Source organism: Salmo salar, chromosome ssa02 (assembly GCF_905237065.1).
Source record: "Salmo salar chromosome ssa02, Ssal_v3.1, whole genome shotgun sequence".
In the NCBI taxonomy this organism is placed as follows: Eukaryota; Metazoa; Chordata; class Actinopteri; order Salmoniformes; family Salmonidae; genus Salmo; species Salmo salar.
Genome location: NC_059443.1, coordinates 14,586,257 through 14,604,812, shown reverse-complemented (window position 1 = coordinate 14,604,812; position 18,556 = coordinate 14,586,257). Strand labels below are relative to the sequence as shown.

Below are 18,556 nucleotides of genomic sequence, written 5' to 3'. Positions count from 1 at the left end.
TGTGTAGACGGTGTGTGTGTGGAGTGGTGGAGTACTGGTGTGTAGACGGTGTGTGTGTGGAGTGGTGGAGTACTGGTGTGTAGACGGTGTGTGTGGGGTGGTGGAGTACTGGTGTGTAGACGGTGTGTGTGTGTGGTGGTGGAGTACTGGTGTGTAGACGGTGTGTGTGTGGGGTGGTGGAGTACTGGTGTGTAGACGGTGTGTGTGGGGTGGTGGAGTACTGGTGTGTAGACGGTGTGTGTGGAGTGGTGGAGTACTGGTGTGTAGACGGTGTGTGTGTGGTGGTGGAGTACTGGTGTGTAGACGGTGTGTGTGGCGTGGTGGAGGAGTACTGGTGTGTAGACGGTGTGTGTGGGGAGGTGGAGTACTGGTGTGTAGACGGTGTGTGTGTGGTGGTGGAGTACTGGTGTGTAGACGGTGTGTGTGGGGTGGTGGAGTACTGGTGAAGTGCTGCTAGATGAAAGGCTGCATTAGACCTCTTCAGCTTCTACATCAGACACATGAAAGACTTTCCAGACCTCTAGTGAACAGCTCTCTTCATGTTTATAATGCTTTTATAATGAGCTGCCAAGGTGACCACTCAGTCTGGCAGCTCCTTTTCATCAAAAGGGATTAAAGAAAACCCATTGTGTGTGTTTGTGTGTGAGAGAGAGACCCACCTCCCTGTCCTCTGTAGCTCTGGTCCTGCTTGGTGCTGGTCTTCCTTGAAGGACTCATTATGGGCAGAGCCGTTGGGCAATGAGGGCATCTTCCTCTTGTCCTGTGTAGAGAGAAAAGCCCCCCACAGGCCAGGTTACTGCACAGCCCTCAACATTCTAACCATCCGTACTGGACACACACCGTGTCCACAGCGGTTCTCTTACAATATTACCCATCAGCATGTCTCACACGTTCAATAGCAGCCAACCAACATCTTCGTCCAGATCCCTCACCTGAGACGGGACACTCTTGGGGGGCTCGATTCGTATCGTAGGGTCCCACTCTCCTGGGGGTAGGACGGTCACCTGGTCCAGAAACTCATCTATCCCCGACAGCAGATCGTTCCGGTCTTTGGCCTTGTACGCTACATCATGGAAGACCTGGCACAGGACGACAACAGCAGTCTCTCAAACGACATGTCACTGCTTCTGACGCCACAGCATGGGACCAATCGATGATTGGCCAAGGTTGAAATTAGACCAATCCAGAGCTGTGTTGTAGTGCTCCTCACCTCGTCTGTCATCAGCGTGGCGATGGAGCGGCCGATCTCGTGGTACTGAGGACCCTTCCCAAACGGACCCAGCAGCAGGAACAGGAACCTGAGCAAGAGGAAAGCAGGATGGAATCAGAGTCCATCCAATCTGTCATGACGTTGGCCTCTTTGAGTACAGGGAGGACAGTTGACCCCCTCCCCCCCTGCACCATCCCCCAACCTACCTTCCCCCACCCAGGCCCTGTGTGAAAGGGTTGTAAAAACTCTAAGAGGAGAATCTCTTGCCACATGGCCCATAGAGAGACACAGGAAATTCTTCCAACTCACAGAATTGGGGAGCCAAGCGACATTTGTGTTCTGGAGAAGGTATGGAAGACTGGTGAAGAATCCAGCTACGAACTGGTCCGCTTGGTACAATTTTGTGATACTCAGAAGAGACAATATAGCCATATTAAAAAAACTGTTTATATAATAGCCTCAGCGATGAGACTTGCATCCACATGGTTGTATAGAATGTATTAATAAGGATAAAGCTTTTGTAATACATTGAGCTGCTATGTACTGATGTTAATGTGATAGAATTTATTTCTGTACCAAGTCTAACTCAGTCATCGGCACGCCCCCAGGGACACAGACAGGACTAGGCGTCATTTGACAAGCCTGTTCTATGTTCACTATAAAAAAAAACCTGACTTACTAGTCTAACAGACCCGGCCTCCACTCCATTGCGAGTTGGCCAATAGGTTTGACCATCCAAGTACTCTACTGAAAGTGAACTATACCACGTGGTTAACTTTTAGACTATTGATACCGACAGAATAAGAACAAGTCTTTGATATTAATTATTAGTCTGCAGCTAAGTAAATTATATCATTGAACGCGAATACCAACGAAACATCCATTCTATGACAACATTAATGAATGTCGCTTTGAAAGATCCATTCTAACCGAAAGAGAGAGAGAGAGAGAGAGAGAGAGAGAACTCTCCAACCGAACGAACGACGCTTCAACAAGGATCCCGACGACACACTGAGCGTAAATATATATTGATTGCAATTGTTCCCGAATGAGTGAGCGTTCAATTGTCAATTGTTAATATTAATGAACTCTGTGTACCTCCTCAGCTGAACATTTTATGACCCATTGTTCTACAAGACACCAGCCATGCCTGTTTTAGACCACTAGGGCACATTACTCTACCAATTCTTTGTGATGATAATTACTGTTTGTATACTTTATGTGAATTACTTAGTTTAGTAAATAAATGATTTTAAGACAATTGATGTATGGATGACTCTTAGTAAAGACTGGGTTCATGCAGATACAACAATTTACGACGTTTGGAATGAGACTGGACGCAAGGTAAAATACACAATTTAAACCAGAAGATAATCGGCCTATACTATAACCTCTATGGGCTAGGTGGGACGCTAGCGTACCCCCCGTGGTGCACTCCATCAACAGCAGGTGCATTTCAAGAGCGGCAAATTTGAATCCAAATAAATGTCAAAATTCAAATTTTTCAAACATACAACTATTTTACACCCTTTGAAAGATAAACATCTCCTTAATCTAACCACGTTTTACGATTTCAAAAAGGTTTTACGGCGAAAGCATAAATTTAGAGTATGTTAGGACAGTACATTTACAAGAGTTGTGTGTAATGTTTTGTCAATTCAAAGACAGGGTCACCAAAACCATAAAACCAGCTAAAATGATGCACTAACCTTTTACAATCTCCATCAGATGACACTCCTAGGACATTATGTTAGACAATGCATGCATTTTTAGTTCTATCAAGTTCATATTTATATCCAAAAACAGCGTTTTACTATGGCATTGATGTTGAGGAAATCGTTTCCCTCCAATAACCGGCAGTCAAGTCAACACCACAAATTAAATAATTAAAATTAGAAAACATTGGTAAAATATTATATTGTCATTTAAAGAATTATAGATTTACATCTCTTGAACGCAATCAACTTGCCAGATTTAAAAATAACCTTACTGGGAAATCACACTTTGCAATAATCTGAGCACTGCGCCCAGAAAAATACGCGTTGCGATACAGACTAGACGTCATGTTGGGGAGATCGAAAATACTATGTAAATAATCCATTACCTTTGATTCTCTTCATCAGATGTCACTTCCAGGTATCACAGGTCCATAACGAATGTAGTTTTGTTCAAAAAAGCTCATCATTTATGTCCAAAAATCTCCGTCTTGTTAGCACATGATCTAAGCCAGCCGGACTTCTCGTCATGAACGAGGGGAAAAAATATATTTACGTTCGTTCAAACATGTCAAACGTTGTATAGCATAAATCATTAGGGCCTTTTTAACCAGAACATGAATAATATTCAAGGTGGACGAATGCATACTCTTTTATAACGTATTGGAACGAGGGTACCCAACATGAACTCGCGCGCCAGGTGTCTAATGGGCCATCATCGTTCCATGGCTCTTGTTCGGTCAGATCTCCCTTCAGAAGACTCAAAACACTTTGTAAAGGCTGGTGACATCTAGTGGAAGCAATAGGAAGTGCCAAAATATTCCTCAGCCCCTGTGTTTTTCAATGGGATAGGTTTAAAGGTAATACAACACATCAGGTATCCACTTCCTGTCAGAAAATGTCTCAGGGTTTTGCCTGCCAAATGAGTTCTGTTATACTCACAGACACCATTCAAATAGTTTTAGAAACTTTAGAGTGTTTTCTATACATATATAATAAGTATATGCATATTCTAGTTACTGGGTAGGATTAGTAACCAGATTTAAATCGGGTACATTTTTTTTATCCAGCCGTGCAAATACTGCCCCCTAGCCCTAACAGGATAATAGAATAGAATATATAATGTTATAATATAGGAAAATTATATTAGGAAAATTATAACTTTGTAATCTGAATATTTTCCTTGGTGCCCCGATCTCCTAGTTTAATTACATACAATTAAACGATGAATCAGTTTGATCGCATGATAATAATTACAGGGAGTTAATTGATAAACATGTCTTCAGTTTAATGGTACCCCAAAGACACGACAAAGCACACACCACCACACACCCCCCTCAACACACAATATATTTTTCCAAAATTGTCGTCTATTGCCATAACTCCTTCACAGTCAAAATAACTAAATGCCTGTCATACGATTCAGATAAGTGCATGTACACACTGTTACCTGGTGGGTACGGGCACCTCAGTGAGACCAGTGAGCAGCACGGCGGGGGACAGCCTGATGAAGGCTATGATTGGTCGCTCCAGGAATTCCACCTCTCCCACCAGCACGTTGGAAGCCTCCGCGCCCGGAGGGATCTTCTTCATGAAGTTCATGTCCACCTGGGAGGTTGAAGGTCACAGGGTTAAACAGGAAGAATACCTGCTTGGCTGTTCCTGAAGTTGAATTGTATTGGCCATGCAGGGTTCATACACATTTAGACAGATTGAATTTCAGGACTTTAAACCAGAAATGTGGTATCAACACTTGGAGGCTGCCCTCTGATCCCATGTAGTCTACCATCTCCTGTCGTTGTGCAAGGCACTTAACCCCCCACAAAGTAGAATCCCTGTTAGGCAACTGTATAAACACATGTGGTCAACCCTCAGTCTGGAGAGCTGATGGGTGTGCAGGCTTTTGATACAGCCCTGTTTGAACACGTTGCAGTGAGTTTATCAAGGTCCGGTCGAGCAGCTCATTTCTAAAATATATGTTTTGCTAGAGGACTAAAATAATACATGGAATAAAAGCCTTCACTCATTAGCTCTCCTGGAGGATGGTTGACCTCCCTTGATGTAAAACATATTTGGTGGAAATGTTGCTAAGGTTTTATCCAATAATTAGCTCATTCAATATATCAAAGATCATATAGAGGAAACGAGAGAGAGCGAGAGCGAGAGCGAGGAGAGAGAGAGGAGAGAGAGAGAGAGAGAACTAGCCAGGCTACAGGATTTGAATTGGCTACCTACTGTTTTCTATCATATTTTATAGGCCTTGAGCAATGGCCCACTGGTACACATGCAGGTGATGACACACAGATGCACTGAAGTGTCATGTTCCGATCCTGGCTGATTTTTATGTGATTGATAAAAAATATATGTGCCCAAATAAAATACAAAAAAAATTATTCTTTTCAGATTTGATCATTTTCTAAAACATTGTCAAATTCCAGGACATTTCCAAGATTTCAGGCCGTACCAACCCTACATTATGTGTTTGCCAAATTTCTACAAAATTCTCAACAGTTATAAACTGTGGAAAAATATAAGACGTGTGTTTTGGTAACATGGTCAGTTACTGAGGATGTGTGTATAGATCAGGAGTTAAGGAGACGGGGTACCTGATCCCCTACACCGTGGACGCTACCCACAAACTACCCCCGCACCGTGGACGCTAGCGACTACCCCGTGGACCCACCCACTACCCCGTGGACCCTACCCCGTGGACCCTACCCCGTGAACCCTACCCCGTGCACCCTACCCCGTGCACCCTACCCACTACCCCGTGGACCCTACCCACTACCCCCTACCCGTGGACCCTACCCACTACTCCCTACCCCGTTGACCCTACCCACTACCCAGTGGACCCTACCCTGGGGGCCCTACCCACTACCCAGTGGACGCTACCCACTCCCCCTACCCCGTGGACGCTACCCCACTACCCACTACCCCGTGGACCCTACCCACTACCCCGTGGACCCTACCCACTACCCCGTGGACCCTACCCACTACCCCGTGGACCCTACCCACTACCCCGTGGACCCTACCCACTACCCCGTGGACCCTACCCACTACCCCTACACCGTGGACCCTACCCACTACCCCGTGGACCCTACCCACTACCCACTACCCCGTGGACCCTACCCACTACCCCTACACCGTGGACCCTACCCACTACCCCTACACCATGGACCCTACCCACTACCCCTACACCATGGACCCTACCCACTTACACTATACTATGGATGCTTCCTTCAGAAGCGATGACATCAAACAGGACACCTAATAAATAATAAATCACATAGAATATGTGTGGTTGCTGCTGGAACTATATCTGTGCTGCTGACAGCCGTACTGCTGCACAAAAAAAAGATAATGAAAACATCAGATTCTCTGAACCACGGTCAGACCACTACAGACAGATCAAAAGTCACAACACTGCAGTCACACACACACACGGCACTGGCAGGTAACATGCCACGTACAGTCACGTCACGGTACAACGCAGTCTCATGGATCAGCCAGGGACAACACAACAGCACTGATTGGCCAGGGCCAGTGATTGACAGGAGAGAGGACTTACTGCAGGCCTCCTGGCACCCCCGCCCCGGGAACCACAACTACAGTGGCAAGTCTGCTGAGGGCGGGACAAACAGGGGCACAACTTCATTCAGATCACACCACAAGCTCAGCTCACTCAGCTAGGGTCCAATCTGGATCCATGATGTCTTTTTATAACATCATCCTCATAATACACTGTTCTCATACCCATCAGTCCCCCAAGGAGCAGAAACCAGTCCCTTTGTTCAGTATCCAGGACCACCATGTGTTATTTCAAATGAGATTGAATACTTTCCGAATGCATTGTATATCTGACCCCTTGACTTTTTCCACTTGTCACGTTTAATTCATTATTTACCTCAATCTACACACAATACCCCAAAATGACCACGCGAAAACAGGTTTTTAGAAATTCATCTTTGAAATGTTTCTACAACTTGATTGGAGTCCACCTGTGGTAAATTCAATTGATTGGACATGATTTGGAAAGGCACACACCTGTCTATATAAGGTCCCACAGTTGGCAGTGCAGGTCAGAGCAAAAACCAAGCAATGAGGTCGAAGGAATTGTCTGTAGAGCTCCGAGACAGGATTGTGTTGAGACACAGATCTGGGGAAGGGTACCAAAATATTTCTGCAGCATTGAAGGTCCACAAGAACACAGTGGCCTCCATCATTCTTAAATGGAAGGAGTTTGGAACCAAGACTCTTCCTAGAGCTGGCCGCCCGGCCAAAACTGAGCAATCGCCTTGGTCCAAGAACCCGATGGTCACTCTGACAGAGCTCCAGAGTTCCTCTGTGGAGATGGTTGTCCTTCTGGAAGGTTCTCCCATGTCTGCAGCACTCCACCAAATCAGGCCTTTATCGTAGAGTGGCCAGACAGAAGCCACTCCTCAGTAAAAGGCATGACAGTCCACTTGGAGTTTGCCAAAAGACAACTAAATGACTCTCAAACAAAGAGAAACAAGATTCTCTGGTCTGATGAAACCAAGATTGAACTCTTTAGCCTGAATGCCAAGTGTCACGTCTGGAAGAAACCTGGAACCATCCCCTACGGTGAAGCATGGTGGTGGCAGCATCATGCTGTGGGGATGTTTTTCAGAGGCAGGGACTGGGAGACTAGTTGGGATCAAAGGAAATAAATCTTTGATGAAAACCTGCTCGAAAAGCGCTCGGGACCTCGAACTGGGGTGACGGTTCACCTTCCAAGAGGACAACGACCCTAAGCACACAGCCAAGACAATGTAGGAGTGGCTTCGGGACAAGTCTCTGAATGTCCTTGAGTGGCCCACCCAGAGCCCCGATTTGAACCCGATCGAACATCTCTGAAAATAGAGCTTGAGAGGATCTGCAGTGTCATACCCAAGAAGACTTGAGGCTGTAATCAATGCCAAAAGTGCTTCAACAAAGTACCGAGTAAAGGGTCTGAATACTTATGTAAAATGTGATTTCAGTTATTATTTTATTTCTAAAAACCTGTTTTTGCTTTGTCATTATGGGGTACTGTGTGTAGATTGAGGGATTTAAAAAAATAAATAATTTCACTGTAGAATAAGGTTGTAACGTAACAAAATGTGGAAAAAGTCAAGGGATCTGAAATCTTATTGAATGCACTGTATAAACCCTGGATTTCTGATGCTATGAATTGGCCAATCAGAGGCTTTGAAGCCAGCGGCTGCCATATTGACTTCTCTGTAGAGCCCTGCATAGGCATGAATTTTAAGCCCGAGCCCTACCTATGCTGTGACGTTCAGGTCCTACCCAGGCCCGATTGCTTCAACCAAATTAAAGCCCCGTCCCTGACCGAAACCAAAAATAACTTCCTCCATTAGTAAATCCATTAGCTGCTCTGTCACTCTCACCCTGCGCGCAGCTCGCTCTGCATGCACTCTGCTCATGGCGGCTCTGAGGGAGTATCCATAGCAACGGCTCTGCTAGGGCTGCTCAATGACGAGACATGACAGAGCAGTTAGCTACTTTGTCACTAACAAAACTCAAGGAACATTATTTTCTGTGAAATAATCTCTCCTGTCTTATATTTGATGAGGTTGAAGCACTTCTGACACCATGTTATGATCGTTGTCAGATATGACTATTGCACAGCAGAGCATGAGCAAATGGCAGCTTCAAAATGTTTGTGATCAATTTAGTGATACACGAGCCCTGACTGTACCATAGTTAATGATAAAAAAAGGCCCTAACCCAATGTATAATGTCGGGTAGCTGAGCTCTACTTGTCTGTCCTCGTGACCGTGGGTCTACACACTGCTCAGCAGTGGGAGGAGAGACGTTACCTTGCTGAAGTCCACAGTGCTGTTCTCTCTGCTTCCTCCACTGATGCGGCTCTCACTCGGTTTACTGTTCTCCAGGTTCCCAGGAGCTGATTGGGGGGACGCCAGGAGGCCTGCCCAAGGGGAGGAAGGGGTAGAAGAAACCAGTGGTCAATTGAACAGTAAAAATGAACTGTGTGTATGGCCGTTATGAATGGGGAATTGGTACAATTTGTAGACATACACAATTATGTGTCTGAGAAGGAGAGCGGGGGGGCTATGTATGTGTGACTCTGAGTTTGAGAGTTTGTTCAGACATGCAGCTGCTCTGTACATGCTGGGTGAGAAACTCCACGTATCACAACAAAGTCATTAGAGATGGTAGAAATAACTAAACAGTGGGGGGGTCAATTAGGTAGACACCCATAGACATCCTCTGTGTTTACAGGAACAACCCTACGGAGGCTGGAGTTGGACAGAAAGGTTTCAGAGGGAGATTAGTGGTGGAATGTGCTCCAATGGGGCCCTGCCTGTCTGCATCAATCCCCTGCTTCTTACTGAATCAGTCAGCCAAGATACACCACATGGTCCAGTTAGACAGCACATTTAACCTCCTCACTATAGGGGGCAGTATTTTCACGGCCGGATGAAAAACGTACCCAAATTAAACTGCCTCCGACTCAGAAGGTAGGATATGCATATTATTAGTAGATTTGGATAGAAAACACTCTGAAGTTTCTAAAACTGTTTGAATGATGTCTGTGAGTATAACAGAACTCATATGGCAGTCAAAAACCTGAGAAATCCAACCAGGAAGTTTGACCTCACATTGTTGTAGTCATTTCAAATGATGTTCTATCTAAACTACAGTGTCTGTGATGTCATATTGCACTTCCTAAGGCTTCCACTAGATGTCAACAGTCATTAGAACCTTGTTTGAGGCTTCTACAATGCAATTTGATTGAATAATACCCGGAACAGTAAGTGGTCGGGCTGGGGTCATTGACTTACCTCGTGCGCGCTCTTGCAGGGCTAGCCATTTTTATTCTGTAATTAATCTGCTATTGTCCGGTTGGAATATTATCGAAATTCTACGTTAAAAACACCCTAAAAGATTGATTGTGAACCATGGTTTGACATGTTTCTACAAACGCTGAGGGAACTTTATAACTTTTCGTCGACGGTGGATAGATGCATTTTGGAATGGTGATCTGGACGCGCCATCAAAACGGATTTATTTCGACATAAATTATGGACTTTATCGAACATTTCTTGTGGAAGTGGGACACCTTCCGAGTGCATTCAGCCGAAGATCAGCAAAGGTAAGATAATATTTGTAACATATTTCAGCGTTTTGTGGATGCCGTGGCTGGACGGCTAACTGAATAGCTTGGGGCTCAGTACTCAGAATATTGAACAATGTGCTTTTCTCCGTAAAGTTATTTTGAAATCTGACAAAGCGGTTGCATAAAGGAATAGTTCAGCTATACTTCTTTAATTAATTGTTATATATTTTGTCAACGTTTATGATGAGTATTTCTGTAAATTATGGTGCCCATTCACCGGAAATTTTGGGGTGAATACATTTTCTGAACGTCACGCCCCAATGTAAAATGTTTTTTTTTTTTTTAAATATAAATATGAACTTGATGGAACAACTTGATGTTGTCCTTAAGCCATTTTGCCACAACTTTGGAAGTATGCTTGGGGTCATTGTCCATTTGGAAGACCCATTTGCAATCAAGCTTTAACTTCCTGACTGATGTCTTGATGTTGCTTCAATATATCCACATCATTTTCCTCCTCATGATGTCATCTATTTGGTGAAGTGCACCTGTCCCTGCTGCAGCAAAGCACCCCCACAACATGATGCTGCCACCCCTGTGCTTCACAGTTGGGATGGTGTTCTTCGGCTTGCAAGCACCCCCCTTTTTCCTCCAAACATAACAATGGTCATTATGGCCAAACAGCCTATTTTTGTTTCATCAGACCAGAGGACATTTCTCCAAAAAGTACAATCTTTGTCCCTATGTGCTGTTGCAAACTGGAGTCTGGCTTTTTTGGAGCAGTGGCTTCTTCCTTGCTGAGTGGCCTCTCAGGTTATGTCAATATAGGACTCGTTTTACTGTGGATATAGATACCTTTGTACCCGTTTCCTCCAGCATCTTCACAAGGTCCTTTGCTGTTGTTCTGGGATTGATTTGCACTTTTCGCACCAAAGTACGTTCATCTCTAGGAGACAGAACGCATCTCCTTCCTGAGCAGTATGATGGCTGCGTGGTCCCATGGTGTTTATACTTGCATACTATTGTTTGTACAGATGAATGTGGTACCTTCAGGCATTTGGAAATTGCTCCCAAGGATGAACCAGACTTGTGGAGGTCTTCAAATTCTTTTCTGAGGTCTTGGCTGATTTCTTTTGATTTTCCCATGATGTCAAGCAAAGAGGCACTGCGTTTGAAGGTAGGCCTTGAAATATATCCACAGGTACACCTCCAATTGACTCAAATTATGTCAATTAGCCTATCAGATGCTTCTAAATCCATGACATCATTTTCTGGAATTTTCTGTTTAAAGGCAGTCAACTTAGTGTATGTAAATTTCTGACCCACTGGAACTGTGGTACAGTGAATTATAAGTGAAATAATCATGCACAAAGTAGATGTCCTAACCGACCTTCCAAAACTATAGTTTGTTAATAAGAAATGTGTGGACTGGTTGAAAAACGAGTTTTAATGACTTCAACTGTACACATCTCTGCCCCATGTGGGATTAGAACTCACAACCATTGAACTATGAGCCATTGTCATCTATTTCTTGTAACAATGGATGTAGCTACAAATAAACGTATAATCCTCATAGCCTACATGTTTTTTTTTCTTCGTAAAAGATGCATGAAACGGTAAGCAAAAACGTTGAATTTGGTCAAGAATTTTGTGTAACGTCAGTAGTCTAGTCAAGGAAGCGTCATGCAAAATATATATTGGCACACTCCACTTACCAAGACCATTGCCAAATAAGGCACCTGTTTTTATAGTAAGCCGAGGTGGTACCACCAAGCACATCCAGAAGGGAGTGTATTTCATACCGAACCGCTCCCTTGAGATGACGTAGAGGAACCTTCTCAAGGTGTGATGTAACCGCTGGGATGAATGAGATTAATAGTAAATCAAAATAACAAAATATAGCCCTTTTGCAACTAACTGTGGAAATGAAGACCAGAATTGCCGTGTTTCACTAGAACTAAGCCTAAAACATCTGGTTTTATTTTGATGAAATGTACTCTAAGTGCTTCACAAGTAATCACGTACACAGACAGACACATACAATGTTAAGGACCGAGAGGGGTCAGATAATGTAAGGTGAAGAAGGTGTGGAGGGAGGGTTTCATGCTATTTGCAGGATATTTAACCTGATGGAGGTGGGGGGAGGAGCTGCACCAGGCGGGCAGGGTCTGCACCCTCAGACTCCTCCTTGTGGTCCTTGACTAGACAGGACTGGAGCCTCAGTTCCTCCACATCTGGAGCATGGACCACCACACTGGGGATACTCCAGCTCCTACCCTCACCAGCTGCTAACCCAATCTCTGGGTCTAGGTCTGGGTCAGTCAGAGAGGTGGAGGACAGGCAGGGAGGGGTGGGTCTGGGTCAGAGGAGGGGTGGGGGACAGGCAGGGAGGGGTGGGGGATCTGCATCTGGCTAGGGCGGGGTGTTCTGGGGGGTGCTAAGGGGGGAGGAGGGGGCGCTGGCGCTGAGCAGGAAGCGGCTGAGGAACTGAGACCCCCTGGACTCCCTTGAGGAGGGAGGGGCGGGAGGTGGATAGACTTCCTATGGAGGGGGCAAGGGTAGTTGGGAAAGGAGAGAAGACAGGATGGAAAAAGGAAAGAGGGAAAAATAAATCAAGAAGGGTAGAAATCCTAAATGTGTGTTGGGAACGATGTTCTTCATGCTACGAAGCCCAGGCCTTGGAAGTGTCTTGTTATTGGAAGTCAAAGACAAAGAGCAGGGGCATATTCAGTACATCCCAAAACGTCACATGGAACATTTGCACAACGTACATGGAGCCGCAGTAAACTAGGAGAGATTAAGTCGAGATCAATTAACATCTGTCATAATGCCAACTGCACACAAACAGCAGCAGACATGTTCAGAACACACACAAAAACATTGTTTAGCAACCTTTTGCAACAATGTTACAGAAACGCAATAAATGCCGCGGTTACATCACACTTTAATAAGGATATACTATAGGTCATTCAAACGGACCAATCACAACCAAGGGGAAGCTGACCAATAATCTTCAACTGTGATTTAATTTCTACATGATGGTATGTGCACAGATTTACTTTGGTTTTAAGTTATTAACTATTAGCCTATTACAACAGTTCAACACAAAAACCTATTCACAAAACCATCTTTCCAGGAGAAAACACAATCCAGTGCACAAAACAAACTCAGACTCATCACTGCAGTGTTCAAGAACAGTCATGATGGGAAAATCACATGCCAGTAAAAGGCCCATGCACCAATCAGATCTTGCCCATCGTCTTGTCACTCAATTACCTCAGCCAATTGACACTTCTTTAAAAAGACCCAACCCACTTCATAAAAGAACATGTGCAAAGTACATACATTCAATCTGTCAAAACACGGCTAAACTGCAGTAAAAAAGGGTGTAAATAAACCATTCTTTTATAGAAGAGTTGAAATGAGGGGATAAAGAGCAGAAGAGGAAAAAGGCGAGGTGCAGCGAGGGCCCTCACCGTTTCTCTCAAGCAGGTGTGGGTCAGATTGTTTCTTGCCGATGTCAGCGAAGGAGCGCACCAGAGGGATGCGGTTGCTGAGCTTCTTCTCGTTCTGGTGGTGGTGTCTCTTCAACATGGCCTCCCTCACCTTCTGCCTCAACCCCTCCTCCAGCTGAGCTGACGCCACCATGCTGTCTATCACCATGTCTATGGGGGTGTACAGGGTAGACTGCATGCTTTATTCAACAGTTACATGCTTTATTCAACTTTCAGACTCACGCACACACACAGTAAAATGTCCGCAGAGACATACATACACACTCACCTGCGATCTCCTCAATAGTGTTAGCTCTCATGTCCAACATGACAGTGCCGTTGAGGATGCAGCTGCGGAGCTCGAAGAGGCTGTGTAGAGACAGCGTGGCTACGTAGGGCTTACTCCAACGCTCCCCTCCATCCTCCACGTCTTCCTCAAACTTCAACCACCTACACACACACACACACACACACACACACACACACACACACACACACACAAGATTAAAGGAGTTGTTGATGTGGTTGGATGAGGAAACATCCACTAGGAGTAGTGAGGAAGGGTGTGCGTCGTGCCTGGCTGTCTCCCTCCACTCGTAGACATGTCCGTCCCGGAAGAACAGCTCGTCCAGCTCAGTGAACAGGTCGTGGGGCATGTGCTCTTCATCATCATCCTCTGTCCCCAGGATGAACTGGACCCGCTGGGATGGGGTGTCTGAAACACAGGGGGTACAGGTGGAAGATGGGTAATGTAGTACAACCAAGGGGAATATTAGTGGAAAAAGGCCAGTAAAAGGTTTGGTATAGGAAACAGGGCTGGAGAATGGAGATATGGCAATAGAGCTGATCTGAGGACAGTGAATGAAGCAGACGTTAAGGTGGGAGAGTGAACTGGTCTTAGCTACCATAGGAAGGAGACTCTCGTCCATCTTCACGGTCCGAGCGGTCTCTCCTCTTGCGGTGGTGTCTGTGGCCGCGGTGGCGGTGGTGCCTCCGTTTGGTCTCTCTGCCCAGAGGAACATGGACACCCACATAGACCGCTCTGTGACCTGGAAACAGGGTAGAGAGAGACATGGTCAATCACGGTCTATCATGTATAATAGTCTTATCTGCAGTTGGGCTGGGTATATACACTGTGCATTTAAAAATCTGAATTGTCAATACGGTTCTTCGTAATTCATATTGTCTGATTTCAGCATTCTACAATCTTTAGACCGCCTTTCTTTACAGGCCCAAAATGGCATGAGACAAATGCAGTTGTTTTCATACACTGCAGCCACCCTTTAGTTACCATCACACACACACGTCTTCCTGTCTGTTGTTTACGTACGTCACACACAATGGTAAACCGTCCCTCTTATCCTCCTCTCAATTTCTACCGTGTCAAGTGGCCATACCTGAAGCGTTAAATGAATGGACGAGTTACGTGCCGTTCTGACAGCAGCTAAGAATGGATAGAAAGGACGTCACTGCCTAAGACCCGCTGCTCGTTGTCAGGACATGGGGAAAGGAGAAGGACATGTAGCCTGCTCTTTGTGCTTATAAACACACTTTATCTTTTGAGAGCTGGGAGCGTTAAACCGTTCTGGATGGCATACTACTGACGTCAGTCTGGACAGAGCAGATAAATGGACCAGGAGGGAGGACTACAGCATGGTGGGTCTTCATCACACCCCTGTCACATACATGTAATATGGCATAGCCCACTAAGCTCAATGGGGGAATTAAAAATATATAAATCACACTAAAAACCTAGTATTTGTGAGTGGGGGCCTGTGTCTTCAAATGCTTTCCCTATTATGAGCCATGGGGAGTTTTTAGCAGTGATAAATCTCTGAAGACTTAAGTTGTGACCTCCCTAAATAAATTGTCCCATGCTATGGGTGCCACACTTAAAGGTGAGCTGTGAGCCTAGCATAGGAAGCATAGCATAGAGAGAAACACTACCTAATCCCCCCAGTTCCTCTCTGGTGTCTGGATCAGCTAAGAAAGGTCTGTGATACTCAGCTGATACCCCTGCAGGGTTTCCTGTCTAAAAGTACTTAGTTCCTTCCATTTACATGGATGACAGACAGACAACAACCCTAATAATATAACTAAAATCGTTATTGTTCCAGGCTTCCAGCTAACATCTTTATTGTATCTCTGGGCGTTCCTAGGAATAAATAACATTCAGGTCAGAGGTTTTCCTCTGTGGTTTCCATTAGCACCTCTGGGTTGTCAGCTGTAATGTTCTGCGCAGTAGGAGGAGTCCCTGGGCCACGCACGCACACAGCCAGTAGATAAACAATTGTCTTCATAACACTGCCGCTGGCTGGGGTCAGGTCTCCTGCAGGCTGCCAAGGTCTCCACTGAGACACATCAATTACTATGTAGGCCTACCCCGTACCCGTGCATATCTACTCACAACTGGTGCCCCTTGAATATAGACAAGTTAACGTTACTCACTGTGGATTTATTATTACGTCTTTTACTTTTCTATTATTATTTTCTCTGTGTGGTTAGGAAGGGCCTGTAATTAAACATTTCACTGTTAGTCTAAACCTGGTCTACGTAGCACGTGACCAATACAGTTTGACGTCAACACCTGTTACCTCCCACTATAGACAACCAGTAGTTAGAGACCAAAACTCACTATTTCCTGTCTTTCACATTTCAGAAACAATCGTCTGACTTGTGAGACTAGGCTCTTAGGCAGGCTCATGATCAATGTTCCCTGCCTCAAATTATTTCCGGCACTGAGCAAATTTCAGTTATGCGTTTACTGTGAACACAGAGGCTGTACCCGCTTTAAGTTAGCCTACATGGCCACGGTTAAACTACCGTGCCCATTGGATCATAATGCAGTCCTACCAGAGTGGCTGTGAGACCTGGCGGTAGGATTTTACAGTGAGGAGGCAACAAGGAAGAACATTATTTCTTGCCCAGAGTGACTTTTTATTTGCAAGTGAAGATAATAACAGCCGACAAAATGTACAAGTATTTAGAAAATAATAAACTGGATCAAATAGAGCTCTTCAAACAAAACCCGGCAGCAAGATGACCTGTCCCCTGTCCTGTCCCACAAACAATGAGAGGACAGGCTTCTTATGTGTAACCTTTATTTAACTAGTGTCATGACGTTGGCCTCTTTTGGTACAGGGAGGACAGTTGACCCCTCCCTTTTGCACCCAATCGACCCTGTGTGTAAAGGGTCGTAAAAACTCTAAAATTCCAGGAGAGTCTCTGGCCACATGGCCCATAGAGAGACACAGGAAATTCTTCCAACTCATAGAATTGGAGAGCCAAGCGACATTTTGTGTTCTGGAGAAGGTATGGAAGATTGGTGAAGAATCCAGCTACGAACTGATCCGCTTGGTACAATTTTGTGATACTCAGAAGAGACAATATAGCCATATTACCATAAAACTGTTTATATAATAGCATCATAATAGTTGTATAGAATGTATTAATAAGGATAAAGCTTTTGTAAGACATTGAGATGCTATGTACTGATGTTAATGTGATAGACTTGGTACAGAAATACAATTCTAACTCCGTCATAGGCACGCCCCCAGGGACACATACAGGACCAGGCGTCATTTGACAAGCTGTTCTATGGGCACTATAAAACACCCCCTGATTTACATTTCCTCAGACCAGGCCTACACTCCGTGGCCACATAGGTTCTACCATCTAATTCCTCTACTGAAAGTGAACCATACCACGTGGTTAACTTTTAGACTATGGATACCGACAGAATAAGAACAAGTCTTTGATATTAATTATTAGTCTGCAGCTAAGTAAATTATATCATCGAACGCGAAGACCAACGAAACAACCATTCGATGACGACATTAATGAATGTCGCTCTGAAAGATCCATTCTAACCGAGAGAGAGACTCTCCATCAGAACTACTCTCCAACAAGAATCAGAACGACACACTGAGCGTAAATATATATTGATTGCAATTGTTCCCGAATGAGTGAGCCTTCAATTGTCAATTGTTAATATTAATGAACTCTGTGTGCCACAGCTGACCTTTTATGATCCATTGTTCAACAGGCCGACCTGCCTGTTTAGCCCACAAGGGCACATTACTATACCAATTCTCTGTGACGATAGTTGCTGTTTGTATGTTTTTCTGTTAATTACTTAGTGTAGTAAATAAATGATTTTAAGACAATTGATGTATGGATGATTTTAGTAAAGACTGGGTTCGTGCAGATACAACAATTTACGACGTTTGGGAATGAGACTGGACTAGAGGTAAATACACCAATTAAACCAGAAGATAATCTGCCTATACTATAATAGAATATAATATTATAGTACAGGAAAGTTATATTAGGAAAATTATAGCTTTGTAATCTGAATATTCTCCTTGGTGCCCCGATCTCCTAGTTAATTACAATTAATCAGTATAATCACGTGATAATAATTACAGGGAGCTAATTGATAAACATATCTTCCGTTTAATGGTAACCCAAAGACACGACACTAGGCAAGTCAGTTAAGAACAAATTCTTATTTACAATGCCGGCCTACCCCGGCCAAACCCGGACAACGCTGGGATACAGCCTGGTCCTCCAGTACACTCTTATTGTAACCCTGGACAAGCACACCTGAATGAGGCGTTTGTCCAGGGTTACAACAACGTTTAGTGTTGGGGGACCTGGAGGACTAGGGCTGGGAAACACCGCATCATAGCATAAATACTATCTGGGATATAAAAACGTACGTCAACCCGGGTTTAAGCTCCTACCGCGCCACCCATACCATTCATTAACTATGAACAGAACCCTCTTCAAAACGAGGACATACAAGGTAATCATACACATTTCTGACCATCTACCTTCACGTTTTAATTTGTAAACTATCACATTGTATCTAGAACTTGGTATCACCAAATGTATGACCAGAAAGAGCCTATATTAAAAATCAGGAGACAACAAAAAACAATCCCGGCGTGCCAAACTCAAAACGCTTGATACTTCTCGTTCACGGATGATCGACCAACATAAAGAACATCGCTGCCCCACAATATCATCAATA

At 44.5% G+C, this 18,556-nt stretch overlaps 1 protein-coding gene across 5 annotated transcripts in view; it reads right to left on the bottom strand.

Annotated features, from left to right (window-relative positions):
* LOC106585523 (sodium bicarbonate cotransporter 3) overlaps positions 1-18,556 on the bottom strand; it is an 86,975-nt gene that overhangs the window by 26,901 nt on the left and 41,518 nt on the right. For all 5 annotated transcript variants that reach the window (XR_006764404.1, XM_045712858.1, XM_045712859.1 and 2 more), the window contains exons 3-11: positions 14,427-14,570; positions 14,098-14,236; positions 13,811-13,971; positions 13,504-13,692; positions 8,766-8,875; positions 4,376-4,533; positions 1,211-1,298; positions 933-1,079; positions 660-760 (exon numbers count right to left, since the gene is read on the bottom strand). Coding sequence is in view for 4 of the 5 variants with exons in the window: in XM_045712858.1 (XP_045568814.1) it covers positions 660-760; positions 933-1,079; positions 1,211-1,298; positions 4,376-4,533; positions 8,766-8,875; positions 13,504-13,692; positions 13,811-13,971; positions 14,098-14,236; positions 14,427-14,570 (1,237 nt within the window). In the remaining variant the exon portion in view is untranslated. The remainder of the gene's footprint in view (positions 1-659; positions 761-932; positions 1,080-1,210; positions 1,299-4,375; positions 4,534-8,765; positions 8,876-13,503; positions 13,693-13,810; positions 13,972-14,097; positions 14,237-14,426; positions 14,571-18,556) is intronic.